We start from the raw sequence: 13,004 nt of genomic DNA, 5'->3' as shown, positions 1-13,004 counted from the left end.
ACTTTACCTGGCCTGGTGGGCGACAAACGTCTGAATGGCAATACAGACCACGAGCAGGATTAGCAGTATCCACAGAGAGTGACGCCTGCTGCACACCCCTCTCCTCACACACCTGCAGGGAGAGCACACATACACACACACACACACACACACACACACACACACACACACACACACACACACAAATTACTTTACTGCAAATTAGGCTTCAGCTAAGCATTCATCAAACCGGTTTGATATAAAGCCAAAACCCAGACTGGTATACAACTGTTACCACTAGGTGTTGCACGTGCCACAGCAGCTGCACCAGAGTGAAACTGTAATGAGACTGAGAGAGCCCATAAATGTGAGTGTAGCGGCTCCAGACCACGTGCTGGCGGTAATGCACAAGCTGGTTTGCTACCCGCCCAACAAACACTTAACAAGCAAAATAAAGTGGCTCCACAATCAGCAGAATTTTTCACAAAAAAACATTTTACTTTTCTTCTTTTAAACATCAAAAGAAAACTGTTTAAATATCAAAATGTTATAAATAGGGCTCAATGATTTACAAAATAGCCTACAGGACATATCAATACAAATACTTAGAGAAATACTTAGAAATACTTTGAGCTATAGTACAACTTGAAAAACTACAACTGTCTATGAAGAACAACAAACATATCAAAATGTATTGAGTAGGCCTCACTGGTGGCCGGGTTGGTTCAGTGGGTAGAGCAGGTGCACATACATTGAAAATCAAGTTTTATGCCTCGACGCAGAGGTCCAGGGTTCAAATCTGACCTGTGATGATTTCCTGCGTGTCTTCCCCCTCTCTCCCCTTTTCTCACCTAGCTGTCCTGTCAAAATTAAAGGTGGAAAAGACCCAAAAAATAATCTTTAAAAAAAAAAAAAAATAGGCCTCACTGAATGCAAAAATATAAAGGCATAAATCGATGGCTTAGGCTGCTCAAACATTGCAATCACAATGGAAAATGTAAACAAACTGTAAACCTCAACAATCAAAATGTCAGTGAAAAGTAAACGTCCAACTGCAGGAATGTACAATATTAGAAATGCTTTAAATGGAAAAAACTGTAAAACATATAAATATATAACACTGCAAAACTGTGCAAAGAAGATAAAGTAATGGCATTTAATGAAGCCTGCATAGTATTGGTTTAGTCGAGGCTTCCTTAAGTTTACAAGTTCTTGGCCAAAAACGCCAGCATTTTTAGGGGTAACACCAACTTCATGGAAATGGAGGAGAAAGACAGTCCAAAACTGCAGACAGTTCTTTTAAGTTGCGAACGTTTCACTGGATCACACACTGGAGAGAGAATAAGTTTGAAGTTTGAGCATAGCAGCTTGAAAACACCAGCTTGTGGGGGGAAATATGTAAGGATTACCAAGATGATGTGGAATCTTTCCAGAGCAGCTGCCAGCAGCAGTGGCTACAGTGCTTTGCGCATTCATTGCAGCTTGTTGTGAGAGATGGACCAAAGAAGACACAAATTCTGAACAGTGCAATAGCAAAGGTGACAAAATTCTGTAGTTTACTCCATTTTACTTGTGGACTGGAGGAAACATTTGAAGCAGAGTATGGAGCAAATCACATCATCCCCTTAGTTGTATCCACAAAATGGAACACAACTCTCTCCGCTTGTGGAGGCAGTCACTGACCTGGATCATCAAAGCCTAAATTCTCTCCTGGAAGCCCAAGGACATCAGCCAGAGAATGGAGTCAGCTGAAAGAGCTTGTGGAAATTTTAGTCCCATTTCTTCAAGCAATAGACCTCACACAAGGGGAGAAAGTGGTGACTGTTAGTGCGGCTCTCCCTTGTGTACTCTCACTCGTGTACTCTCACTCAACAGCTACCTCATTCATATGCTGAATGCATCTCGTCACCTGGTTGGTTTAGTAAAAGCACTGCAGAAAACAATGCTGTTTCAGGGGATCTTGAATGTAAAAAATGGATGAAACAGCTCAACCCCCCATAGAGCTTTCCTTTGGAGATATGGTCTACATGTCTGCAGTACTAGACCCGTCCTTCTGCCTCTTTTGGCTAGAGCAAGATACACACATTATTTACCAGATTTAACAGATCATCTTTTTGAAATGTAACCATTCTGTTGCATAAACCTTTCTACCTCTTAGGCCACTGAAGGACACCTAGAAGCCAGAAATGTGTTGTGGCCCATACCCACTGTGTTAAAAGAAGAGAAAGGTTAACTACTCTGATCTCATCATTTAGATTTTTTTTATTTTTTTTTATGTTTCTAACCATTTTGTAAAAAGTTACATGTCATAAGTTGGTCATTTTCAGTATTTGTTCTTATGGCCCCACAGAGCCTGCACAATTGGAGGCAAAGTTTTTCATGATTCAGCAACAGACATGAGAGTCCTTTTTTCTTTAGTCCCTCAATATTTAGTCTGTACTGTATGTTCATGTTACATGGTAAAATACAGTTATTAACTTAAAAGTAAAGCATTCTTGGTGTTTTTTGTAATAGTCTTTTTACACCGATTATATACCACATTATGCCCCACATTGTGCAAAAGCTTTGGGGTGGCAGTAGCTCAGTCCATACGGAATGTGGACTGCACTAGATAAAGTATTAATTCTCAAGAGATGTTGGGGTGTACTCATTTACACTGAGTACTGTATAATGTAGATGATCAGGCATTTTTTTTTATAGATTTGGAAAGGAAATTACAAGCTGTAGGGAACCACAATATTGTTCTAGGGGGCACTTATAATTTTATAAAGGATCCAGTCCTGCGCTACAGTGGGGTTGCACCACACAGGGCCCCCAGAGCCTCTCTGGATTTGTAAGATTTAAGGCTTGGTTGATATTTGGAGAATTTTGAACCCAGCTGGGAGAGACTATTACATTTTTTCATCAGCGCACAAGATATTCTAGGGTAGACTTTTTTTAATGTCCAAATCACTGGCTCCCTCTGCTATAGGATGTGTGATAGGAAATATCATAATCTCTGATCATGCGTGGGTGTGCCTAGATGTGGGTGCTGCCTCAATGTGAGAGAAGTTCTTATAGGTGGCGCCTTAACTCCTCCCTTTTACAGGAGCCAGAAAATCTAGAATGGCTTAGGTCTGGTATACAACTTGCTTCATTTTGTAAGATGAATAGTGCTAAAGCACTGTTAGAATTAGAAAATAAAATCAAACAAGGTGAAACGGAGATTAAGCGAAGAATGTCGCAGGATGGTCTGAGAAAACTAGAGGGGGGGGGGGCTGATGGCGGGTTGTTTAGGATATGAATAAAAAATTGTTAATCACAAAGAATACAGCACTTTCACAGTCAACATTCAACATGTCTGTTTAAGTATAAACAAACAAGTAAACACTGAAATTCATCCTGAAACTACTGAGGCAACAGGGCCTGTTAACATTATAAATCACATTAAAACAAAGTAATCGGCATTCATATCTGTTAACACCCATTCTGTTTGTAACTATTCAGATAGCTACATTTTCCTGTAAACAATTCAATTCAATATGTTTGTCGTGGACCAAGCAGTCAAGGAACATAGGAACACAGGTTTAAAGTTCAAAAGGTTGGGTTTATTTTCCCCGAAACAAAGAGGCAAAGAGTTATAGGGCCCTTAAAAAAGGTCAAGAAAACATAACTCTACTGTAAAATAAGACCAACAAAATCAAATTGTTAACTCAATTAACAGACCTCTCAAATGAAACGTGAGGGACACTTACAGTATATACAAGCCAATAAACGCACAGAGGGGAGGACAACAAGAACAATAACTACAACTTGCAGGAAGAAACCCTGATCCCCCCTGCTGTCAGATCTTTTGGAAAGGTCCACGACTGGGGCCTCTGCATAAAAACTAGGCTCCACCCTCTGTCCCATCTTTTGTTCACCAGGAAAAGAATTGCAGCCAGGTAACTCATAGACAAATGTATCTGTATCTCACAAATACAAGCAGCTGCGCAGCACCAGACACATCTGTTGATTAATTAATTTGCATTGAAAAAATGTCCACTATTCCTTACTCTGTCCATCAGTTGTTTTTTTCATGTCATCTGCCATGCCATGAATGCAGCAGCTTACTCTGTCATTTGCCAGCGGAACATTGTGAAGTATGTTAGCTATTTGTTCATCATGCATGATGAGGTTTCCGGTAATAGTATGGGGTGTTTTTGATTGACCCGCCAGATATACCACTTTATATGATGCTGCCAGGGCCTTAGCAGGGACTGTGAGTGCTTGCTCACTGCTGTCTTTTGGCACCATAGTTCTCCCTCTTTGCATCAAAAAAACTCCCAAGAGTTTGTTGGACGAACGGTGTGTTTGGTTTTGAAATGTCTCTTAAATTTAATTGGTTTTAAACTTTAATGTGCAAGCACTTCTTGTTGTGAGCTTGGGGCTCTGTTGGAAGAGGCAACCCTACATTTCGCAGATGGGGCTGCTGTCGACTCACCTTGAGACACTTCCTGTTGCTCTGAATCTTGGTCTTGAGCTGGTCCACTTTTTTTGAGAAGCCATCAATCCATTGCCATCTCATACCATAACTAACAAGCTTACTGGCTGCTACTAGCTTCAGAGGCGGGACCGTTCATTAAAGTTTCTAGTGCCGCATGAAGCCAATTTCACAATTTCTTTTAATGTCTAAGCACCAACTCATACGCGCATGTGACACACACTCAATAACATCTATTCTGTAACTAGTACATACAATGTAATGTATATACAATTCCCATGGTAAAATATGTAACTTTATTTTGAATATATAGATAATTAAAGTTGCAGTGTTGGACGGGCCCTCGCACCTCTGCGTGAGAGTTACTGGTGGGACACCGCTCCATGCGCCCGTGCATTTGCGGGACCGTCGACACCGAGCTCACGAGTTAGACTTTATTTCCTGGGAGGAGTGTGCGGCATTGGAAATGGTGTAAAGCAAATGTTGTGCCAAATATAGGGGGCGGAGCAAACCATCACAAATGAAAGAACACTCTCCTGAGTTCAATAATACCTTACACAAGAGTCTGTCAAATGGTTCATGAGTTATGAAAGGGGGCCTGGCTAAAGTACAGAGGACGTGGCTTAGGTATAGGGGGCTCTCTTCTGAATGCAATGATACCTCACACAAGAGTCTACGTCAAGCTGTTCATGGGCTATGAACGGGGGCATGGTCAAAGTACGTGGGCGTGGCTAAGCCTAGGTGGTGGGGCAACCCATCACCAATAAAAAAGAAACTGCTGAGTTCAATGATACCTCCCACAAGACTCAATGAGAAGCGGTTCATGAGTTATGAAAGGGGTGTGGTCAAATACACACTTTCTTATTCATACAATAACATCAATAACAATAAGCAGCAACCAAGAACGTACAATTGTAATTTTTTGGCGGATTCTGAATACAATTATGATGAGGCACCGTAGCAAATATCAAGACTAAGTTAAGAGACCAAAAAGCAAACCAGGAGTCAAAAGAGATAAGAGAAATTCCCTATGAAACCGCTAATCCTACATTATCAATATATGTGACCCCTCATCACTCCGCTTCCTCCCTCAGACCCCTGAAGTGTTCCAAAACCGGTCCCCATGCCCTATCAAACACATTCTTCCTCCCTGCAATCATGAATCTGCTCTTCTCCAAGTGGAGGACTTCGCCCAGCTCTCTTAACCACATCTCAAATGAAGGGGCAGCATCGAACTTCCATAATCGCAATATAAGTTTTTTAGCCAGTACCGTACCCAGATACACTGGCCATTTGTCCCTGCCAGAGTTCAAATCAGTGTCATTTGTAGACCCCAGAATGGCCACAACGGGGTTGGGTATCCACTGCTTGTTGAAGGCTTTTGAGTAGAAATCAAATACAGAAGACCCGAATGAGTGGAGGTTAGGAATGTCCCAAATTGGTGTGTGAGGGTGCCCTCTTGATTCTTACACTTATTACAAAACACTGATACACTGGGATACATCTTGCTTACTTTTGAGTAATGCAACCTGTGTATTACTTTAATTTGTATTAGATTATGTCTCACATTCACTGAGCACCTATGAATGTTCACAAGACATGAATCCCAAAATTCCTAAGTGAGGGGCATCCCCAATTCTGTCTCCGACTCAGTTCTTGACCTATCTGTGCTGGTTGGTTCATGGTTGATCAGTGTCTGGTATAATATTGCCACAGCTCTTTCGCTGCCTGGCCGAACATTAGTTATGTTTTTGAATGCGTAATCCCGTGGTACGTCTGCAAGTGTAGACAAGCAACACAGGATCCGTCCCTGAAGGTTTAAAGGCATGGTTGTCGCATATAGGGCTGTCGATGAACATATCTGGGGCTTTCAAGTACAATTTAATCTGCTTCCAGACTTTCAAAGAGTTGTGTACTAGAAAGTTCCCTCCGTATAAAGATTTGTTTATCTTAACAGGGCTGTTCAGTAGGGCCGGGAGAGAGGTCCCGCAGCAGGCTGATTGTTCTATAGAAAGCCAGGCTGGGGAATCTACAACCATGCTCTCAGTGGATTTACCACTCCTCCAGAAAGCCAGCGTGTTTAAATGTGCAGCCCAGTAGTAGCATCTGAAATCTGGGAGACCAAAGCCACCCTCTTTTTTTGTTTTACGTAGGTGTTTCCTGTTTATATGCACCACTTTATACTGCCAGACAAAGGGAATTATAATAGAGTCTAATTTCTTAAAGAAGCTTTGTGGAATGCATGATGGGATCGTCTGAAACAGATGTAAGAATCGTGGGAGAACCACCATCTTAAAGGAGAATTCCGGTCGATTTCAACCCGTGGCTCTGTTTGTAAATTTGGAGTGCTGTCAGTAGCGAGAAAAACTGCTAGAGTTAGCAGCCAACAGGCTTAAACAGGGCAAGTTTTAAACTTGTTTTTAGCCTCTAAACATGTTTGAAATGTCATTACAAGTGCCTACCCATGTGCAGTTATTCCTACCGAGGAAACACAGCGAATTTGACTGCAGTAGCTATGACAGAAATGCATAAAAGTTGTGTTAATCCATCCATCCAAATCTCTGTTTATTTCCTGGTTTCTGGTGAAGTCCTCACTAATCGATTGCTGAACTCATACAATCCAATATTCCAAAACGTATTTTTCCCCCCAAAACCGATTTGCCGTGGTTATTTCCATAGTAATGACTGTAGCAACAAGCTGTAACCTGACACCACACCACAGCTCAGCCTGCAGAGTGGCCGGCTGGAGTTCAAAAGTTTAACAGCTAGCGTGTGGGAGAAAGTTGCTGCTTGAGTAAATGCGTAAGTTCCAATATAGTGTATTAATTTCATATTTAATCATAAGTATAATATTACTGGTGAAATTGTATTGAAACTACAATCTATTACGTTTAGGTGCAATCCTGCCGGCGAAAAAGTACTGGGCCTACTAATCCCATTCTGAGGCTGCAGCACCATCATTAACAGAATTATAATTCATCATCTTTTATTTCAAAGGGTTCACATCATTCACCTCCAATACTGTGGAACTCCTTTTTAATGGCTCTTACTGGTTTGTGTCCAGGGAACACTACAAAAACATTTTAAAAAACGTTTCAGTGCGAGTCACACTCTTCTGACGGCGCTTTGCTACATTGGCTTTACTAATGCTCCGCATCACCAATGTTGTAAAGAAAACTGCCATTTGCAAAAAAACATAATGTGACACAAAGAATCTGCTGGGATGTAGAGCATGTCCATGATGGGTGACGTTAGTGATATGAGGACGGATAAGGTTATGTAGGCTACATAACTGATAGACTGGGAAGAAAAACGATACCCCTCAAATAGGTAGGCTAGTATCTGGAAATGAAAATGCGTCTATAGTCAGGGCCTCAATATCATCTCCTGACATATGTTTAACTCTCCACGAAGTAATACAGCTTCTTCATCAACAGGATCGTCAACAAAAGGAAATGCCATGTTTTGAGAAAAAAAAAAACGTTTTATAGTCTGCCTTAGTCATAGTCTGTTTATGAACGTGGTTCATAAACCAACACTGTTTTTTTAATTCATGCAGATAACAAACTAAATGTGCCTGATACAGACTGAATGAATGAATGAGGAAATGAAAGAGCACTGTGTCAGAGAGACGAGACTGAGAGAAACTCAAGGTTTATTGAAGAGAACCTGTTCCTGACCAGGTTAGGTTCACAGGCTCAGTTACCATAGTAACTGACTCTGAGGTTAAGTTACCTCTCTTTCTGAAACGGGCTGGAGTTACCCCTCTCTCTCAGGTTTGATTAACCTCCCTTTCTGAAACAGAAAACCTAGAGTTTCCCTCATCTCAGGGTTAACAAACTCAGAGTTTTCACTAAACCTACTTTCTGAAACGGGCCTCAGATCATTTCAGACAGGTGTGTTGATGCTGAGAAACATCTAAAATTTGCAGGGAATGTGTACCAAAGCACAATGGCTGATTAAGTATAAGACGATCACCTTGTAACTCTTAGGGCTTGAACTCACAACAGTTAGGTCTGAAGGAAAGTGCTGATCTCAGTGAGCTATTGTACAGGTGACGGTACCTCTGGCTATCGGGGCTATATTTTATTGAGTCAGCCTGGGTTGACTCAATAACATGACTTTCCTAAACTGGACGGATTGTATATCTGAATCAGCTGTGTTAATGCAGACACATGTAAAATATGCAGGGAAATCGCACACAGCACAATGCCTGATTAGATGCATGTATGATCATCATCCTGCAACACCAGGGGTTTGAACTCAGAACCTTTGACGCCGTAGGTAGGTGCTGATCTCAGGGAGCTATTATCTGGGTGATGTCACAAGTGGCATCACAACACCTAGTAGACAAGGAGCAGGATTGCATGAAAATGCATAATTTTAAGCTACTGTAAAAAAAAAAATAATTTCATAACATAGATATGCCTGTAATTTACTTTAACAAAAATCAAAATGACCAACTGATGTTTACGGATACTCTATTTTGCATTGACTGTAATGCGTAGATGGCCACAATTCAAATTTTTTTTTTAAATTTACTTTTTGAGATGAAATTTTGCACACTAAATCTACAGTGATCTTGGAATATTGTGAATTGTTTCCATGAACATCAAAGATTTAGTTTGGAAGAAATTGCTAAATTTGTTTATACTACTGTATGCAGTAAAATGTTCTGAATACAATTGAATTGAATTTGAATACAATTTTTGTGGAGAACAGTCTGGAAATGAAGCTCCCAAAATTTGGTGTCAATTGAAACAAACAACAATATGCACTAATTTCGCACAGTTAACTCAAAATGGCGGACTTATGGTTTGGTTTAGGGTGTGGCTCCAAGAGGCTTTTTTGTACGTCTTGACATGATACATACTGTATGTATACAAATTTTCATTAGTCTACGTGAAATGTACTACAGGGGCTTCATTTTTGAAGTTTTGTTGGGGGCGCTACCAAACCAATTTTGCACGGCCATCTACAAAAACCCATAAAATATCATGCATGCTAAGCAACTCAAAAATGTAATTTCTTGGGGAAAAAATAAACGGAGCAGTTTCAATAGGGCCTTCGCCGTCATTGTCGGCACTCAGGGCCTAATTATATATTCTCCACAACCATCTGGCGACCCCCAGAAATTATCTCACGACCTACGTGGGGGTTGGGACCTCCAGGTTGAGAATCACTGCCCTAGATAATAGGTTATAGTCTCACACCACATGAGACCAGACAGGTCTTGGGTTGTGTAAAAGCTACCCAAGCATGTTAGGCCCAACCAAATCCAGCTGCTGTGTAACGAAAGCCATAACCACACCTCAGCAGAAAGTTTGTTTTAGCATATCGCACAATTAGCCCAAGAGTATCGGTGTCTGCCTTCAATAACCCAAAAGTCCAGGTTTTTAAAACCTAGAAAGGAATTGCTGGGGGTCAGTTCATGGTCATGTTCGTTTCCACAGAAGAGGGAAGTGGCCATTGGTTTCGTCATGTTCTGTTGGTTTGATGTTTTAGCACAGCCAGAGTTTTCTATAAACAGAGTTCAGCAGCCAGCCACAGCTCCAACCACAGCTCCAGATGGAAAAGACTGTCTGTGGCTCTCAGCCACACTGTGGTTTAGTTCAGACCATTGGTAAGGTTTAAAAACAGCTCACAAATATAGTTCCATTTTGGTCATGTTCAGTATTTAAAAAAACAGCTCTCACTGTAGTTTTATTTTTTTAAAGATGACTTTTTGGCCTTTAATGGATAGGACAGCTAAAAACAAGGAAAAAAGTAAAGGAGGGCGGGGGGGGGGGGGGGGGACCTGCAATAAAGGGCTGTGGGTTGGAATCAAAACTGTGCCGCTGCGGTTAGGACTCAGCCTTGGTACACGGGGAGCACACTCAAGCAGGTGAGCTATCAGGGTGCCCCCTCTCACTGTAGTTTTTAACAAAACATTACTTAAGGTGGAGGAAATAGCATTTGTTGGGAATTGTTTTCAGCAGCAGATGAATCCCTTTTGGTAGCGAGTATTTGGAGCAGCAGTTTGGTGTATGTTAGCCTGGTCCTACCAGACTCGCATACATTTCATGTGTACAGAGAGTCTGGCCACTCTCCACTGACAAGTGTTCGCTTCCTTGAAGGCAGGTACTCTGTTGAAGTTTAAAACTATTGGATCTGCAAAGAGCCACTCTGGATCTGCCATAACCAATCGCTAACATTTGGTCGTGACGTATGTCATGTGCATGTGCAACAAGAGAGGAGACTGACAACTATCGGCTTATATTTAGCATTAGCATCGCTAGCGTTAGCCTTAGCCAACTCCTTCACCACTAACGGAGCGAGCTGGAAAATCTAACTTTTCCCGAACCCCGTGGGGAGGAGGGCCACAAAATCATGGCCACCAACACAACTCAGCAAAGATTGTTCTTGCTCTGGCTTTAACTTCTGGATAACAACGGACCGAATGGCTTCACTCGCATCTTTCTCGCCCACGTCCTAATGTCATCGTTCTCAGCCACTCCCTCTGTTTGCTGATTGGACCGCCAAATATTTGGCCGGAGAAAAACCAAGAATATACCGCGAACCCAGACGGAGTACTGAAGGGAAATGAAAATTGAGCGGAAGTACATAGGAGGGCGGAGCCAGGCTAAGTGTATGTGGGATGGAGTCAAAATAAAGAGTGTGTCAATGGTAATGAAGGGACATGTCTCCCAGTTCAACAGTGTGGCTCATAGATGTGTTTTTAATCGTTTTAATAGCAATATAAGTACATTTAAGTAAATAAAATCAATCAATGTAGTTTGTATATGCTTGACAAGTGAATAGCTCTGCAATGCATTAACAAAAAAAGCCTGCATCCACGCTGTTCCTAATTATTATTTTACCATATAACAAAGTAAACAAAACGTAATATATTTTTATGCAGCGCTTATCACAATTCAGCTTTGTGCAGCATTGGTTTTATTTTTTTATTTTTTTTAACTAAACAACCAAACTAAAAGATGTCTTCACATACAGCTCTTATTACAAACCCCAATTCCAATGAAGTTAGAACAGAATACAATGATTTGCAAACCTATATTCAATTGAATACACTATAAAGACAAGATATTTAATGTTCAAACTGATATACGACTGTTTTTTTGCAAATATTCTCTCCTTTTGAATTTGATGCCTGCAACAAAAAAGCTGGGACAGGGGCATGTTTACGTGTGGAATTCTTTCCCATTCTTGCTTGATGTGCGACTTCAGTTGCTCAACAGTCCGGGGTCTCCATTGTCGTATTTTGAGCTTCATAATGCGCCACACATTTTCAATGGGAGACAGGTCTGGACTAGTCTGGCTATCACCAGACCAAGCTCAATCTTTTAAGATTGAACATTAGTCTGGGGAGTCTGCTCTGTATTTTCTACTGTACAAGAGGCGTGTTCAACGGGCATAGTTCAAATGACTCTGTACGTAATTGGATAGTCCTTCAACCAATCAGACCAACGATCCGGGTGACGTAGCAGCGACAGCGGCACCAACGGTTTGCTGCGCTTCAGTGGCCTCTATGTTGAATGTAAACAAGAAGCTGCTTGGTATCTTCTCTTTTGGATTGGATTCTCTAGGTGGATAAGCTAGCTTTGTGATTGGTCCCCACAAAATTGTAACGGAAGCAGGATAGATAAACATACAGGTTTCCAGCCTGAGCTGCAGGACAAAATCAAATTGGGCTGGATTTACCCAGTCTAGGTCTGGACTGCAGGCAGGCCAGTCTAGTACCCGCATTCTTTTACTGCAAAGCCACATGTTGTAACACGTGCAAAATGTGGCTTGGCCTTGTCTTGCTGAAATTTGCAGGGACGTCCCTGAAAAAGACATCGCTTGGATGGCAGCATATGTTGCTCCAAAATCTGTATGTACCTTTCAGCATTAACGGTGCCTTCAGAGCTGTGCAAGTTACCCATGCCATGGGCACTAACACACCCCTATACCATCACAGATAATAGCTTTTGAACATTGCTCTGATAACAATCTGGATGGTCCTTTTCCTCCTTGGCCTGGAGGACATGACGTCCATAATTTCCAAAAACAATTTGAAATGTGGACTCGTCAGACCACAGCACACTTTTCCACTTTGCCTCAGTCCATCTCAGATGAGTTCGGGCCTAGAGAAGTTGGCGGCATTTCTGGGTGTTGTTGATATATGGCTTTTGCTTTGCATGGTAGAGTTTCAACTTGCACTTAAAGATGTAGTGACGAACTGTGTTAACTGCCAATGTTTTTCCGAAGTGTTCCTGAGCCCACATGATATTGGTTTTTAATGCAGTGCCGTCTGAGGGATCGAAGGTCACGGGCATTCAATGTTGGTTTTCGGCCTTGCCACTTACGTGCAGTGATTTCTCCAGATTCTCTGAATCTTTTGATGATATTATGGACTGTAGGTGAGGAAATCCCTGAATTCCTTGCAATGTACGTTGAGAAACGTTCTTAATCTGTTGGTCTATTTGCTCACGCAGTTGTTCACAAAGTGGTGAACCTCGCCCCATCCTTGCTTGTGAACGACTGAGCCTTTTGGGGATGCTCCTTTTATACCCAATCATGA

The 13,004-nt window shown here is 41.6% G+C and overlaps 1 protein-coding gene across 1 annotated transcript in view; it reads right to left on the bottom strand.

Moving 5' to 3' along the window:
• Positions 1-13,004, bottom strand: part of gal3st2 (galactose-3-O-sulfotransferase 2) — a 33,570-nt gene that overhangs the window by 13,732 nt on the left and 6,834 nt on the right. Inside the window, exon 2 of the mRNA XM_031297549.2 lies at positions 8-112. Within this exon, the coding sequence (XP_031153409.1) occupies positions 8-112 (105 nt within the window). The remainder of the gene's footprint in view (positions 1-7; positions 113-13,004) is intronic.

Source organism: Sander lucioperca, chromosome 5 (genome assembly GCF_008315115.2).
Source record: "Sander lucioperca isolate FBNREF2018 chromosome 5, SLUC_FBN_1.2, whole genome shotgun sequence".
In the NCBI taxonomy this organism is placed as follows: domain Eukaryota; kingdom Metazoa; phylum Chordata; class Actinopteri; order Perciformes; family Percidae; genus Sander; species Sander lucioperca.
The sequence above is the reverse complement of the archived record's forward strand: the minus strand, read 5'-3'. Positions and strand labels throughout refer to the sequence as shown.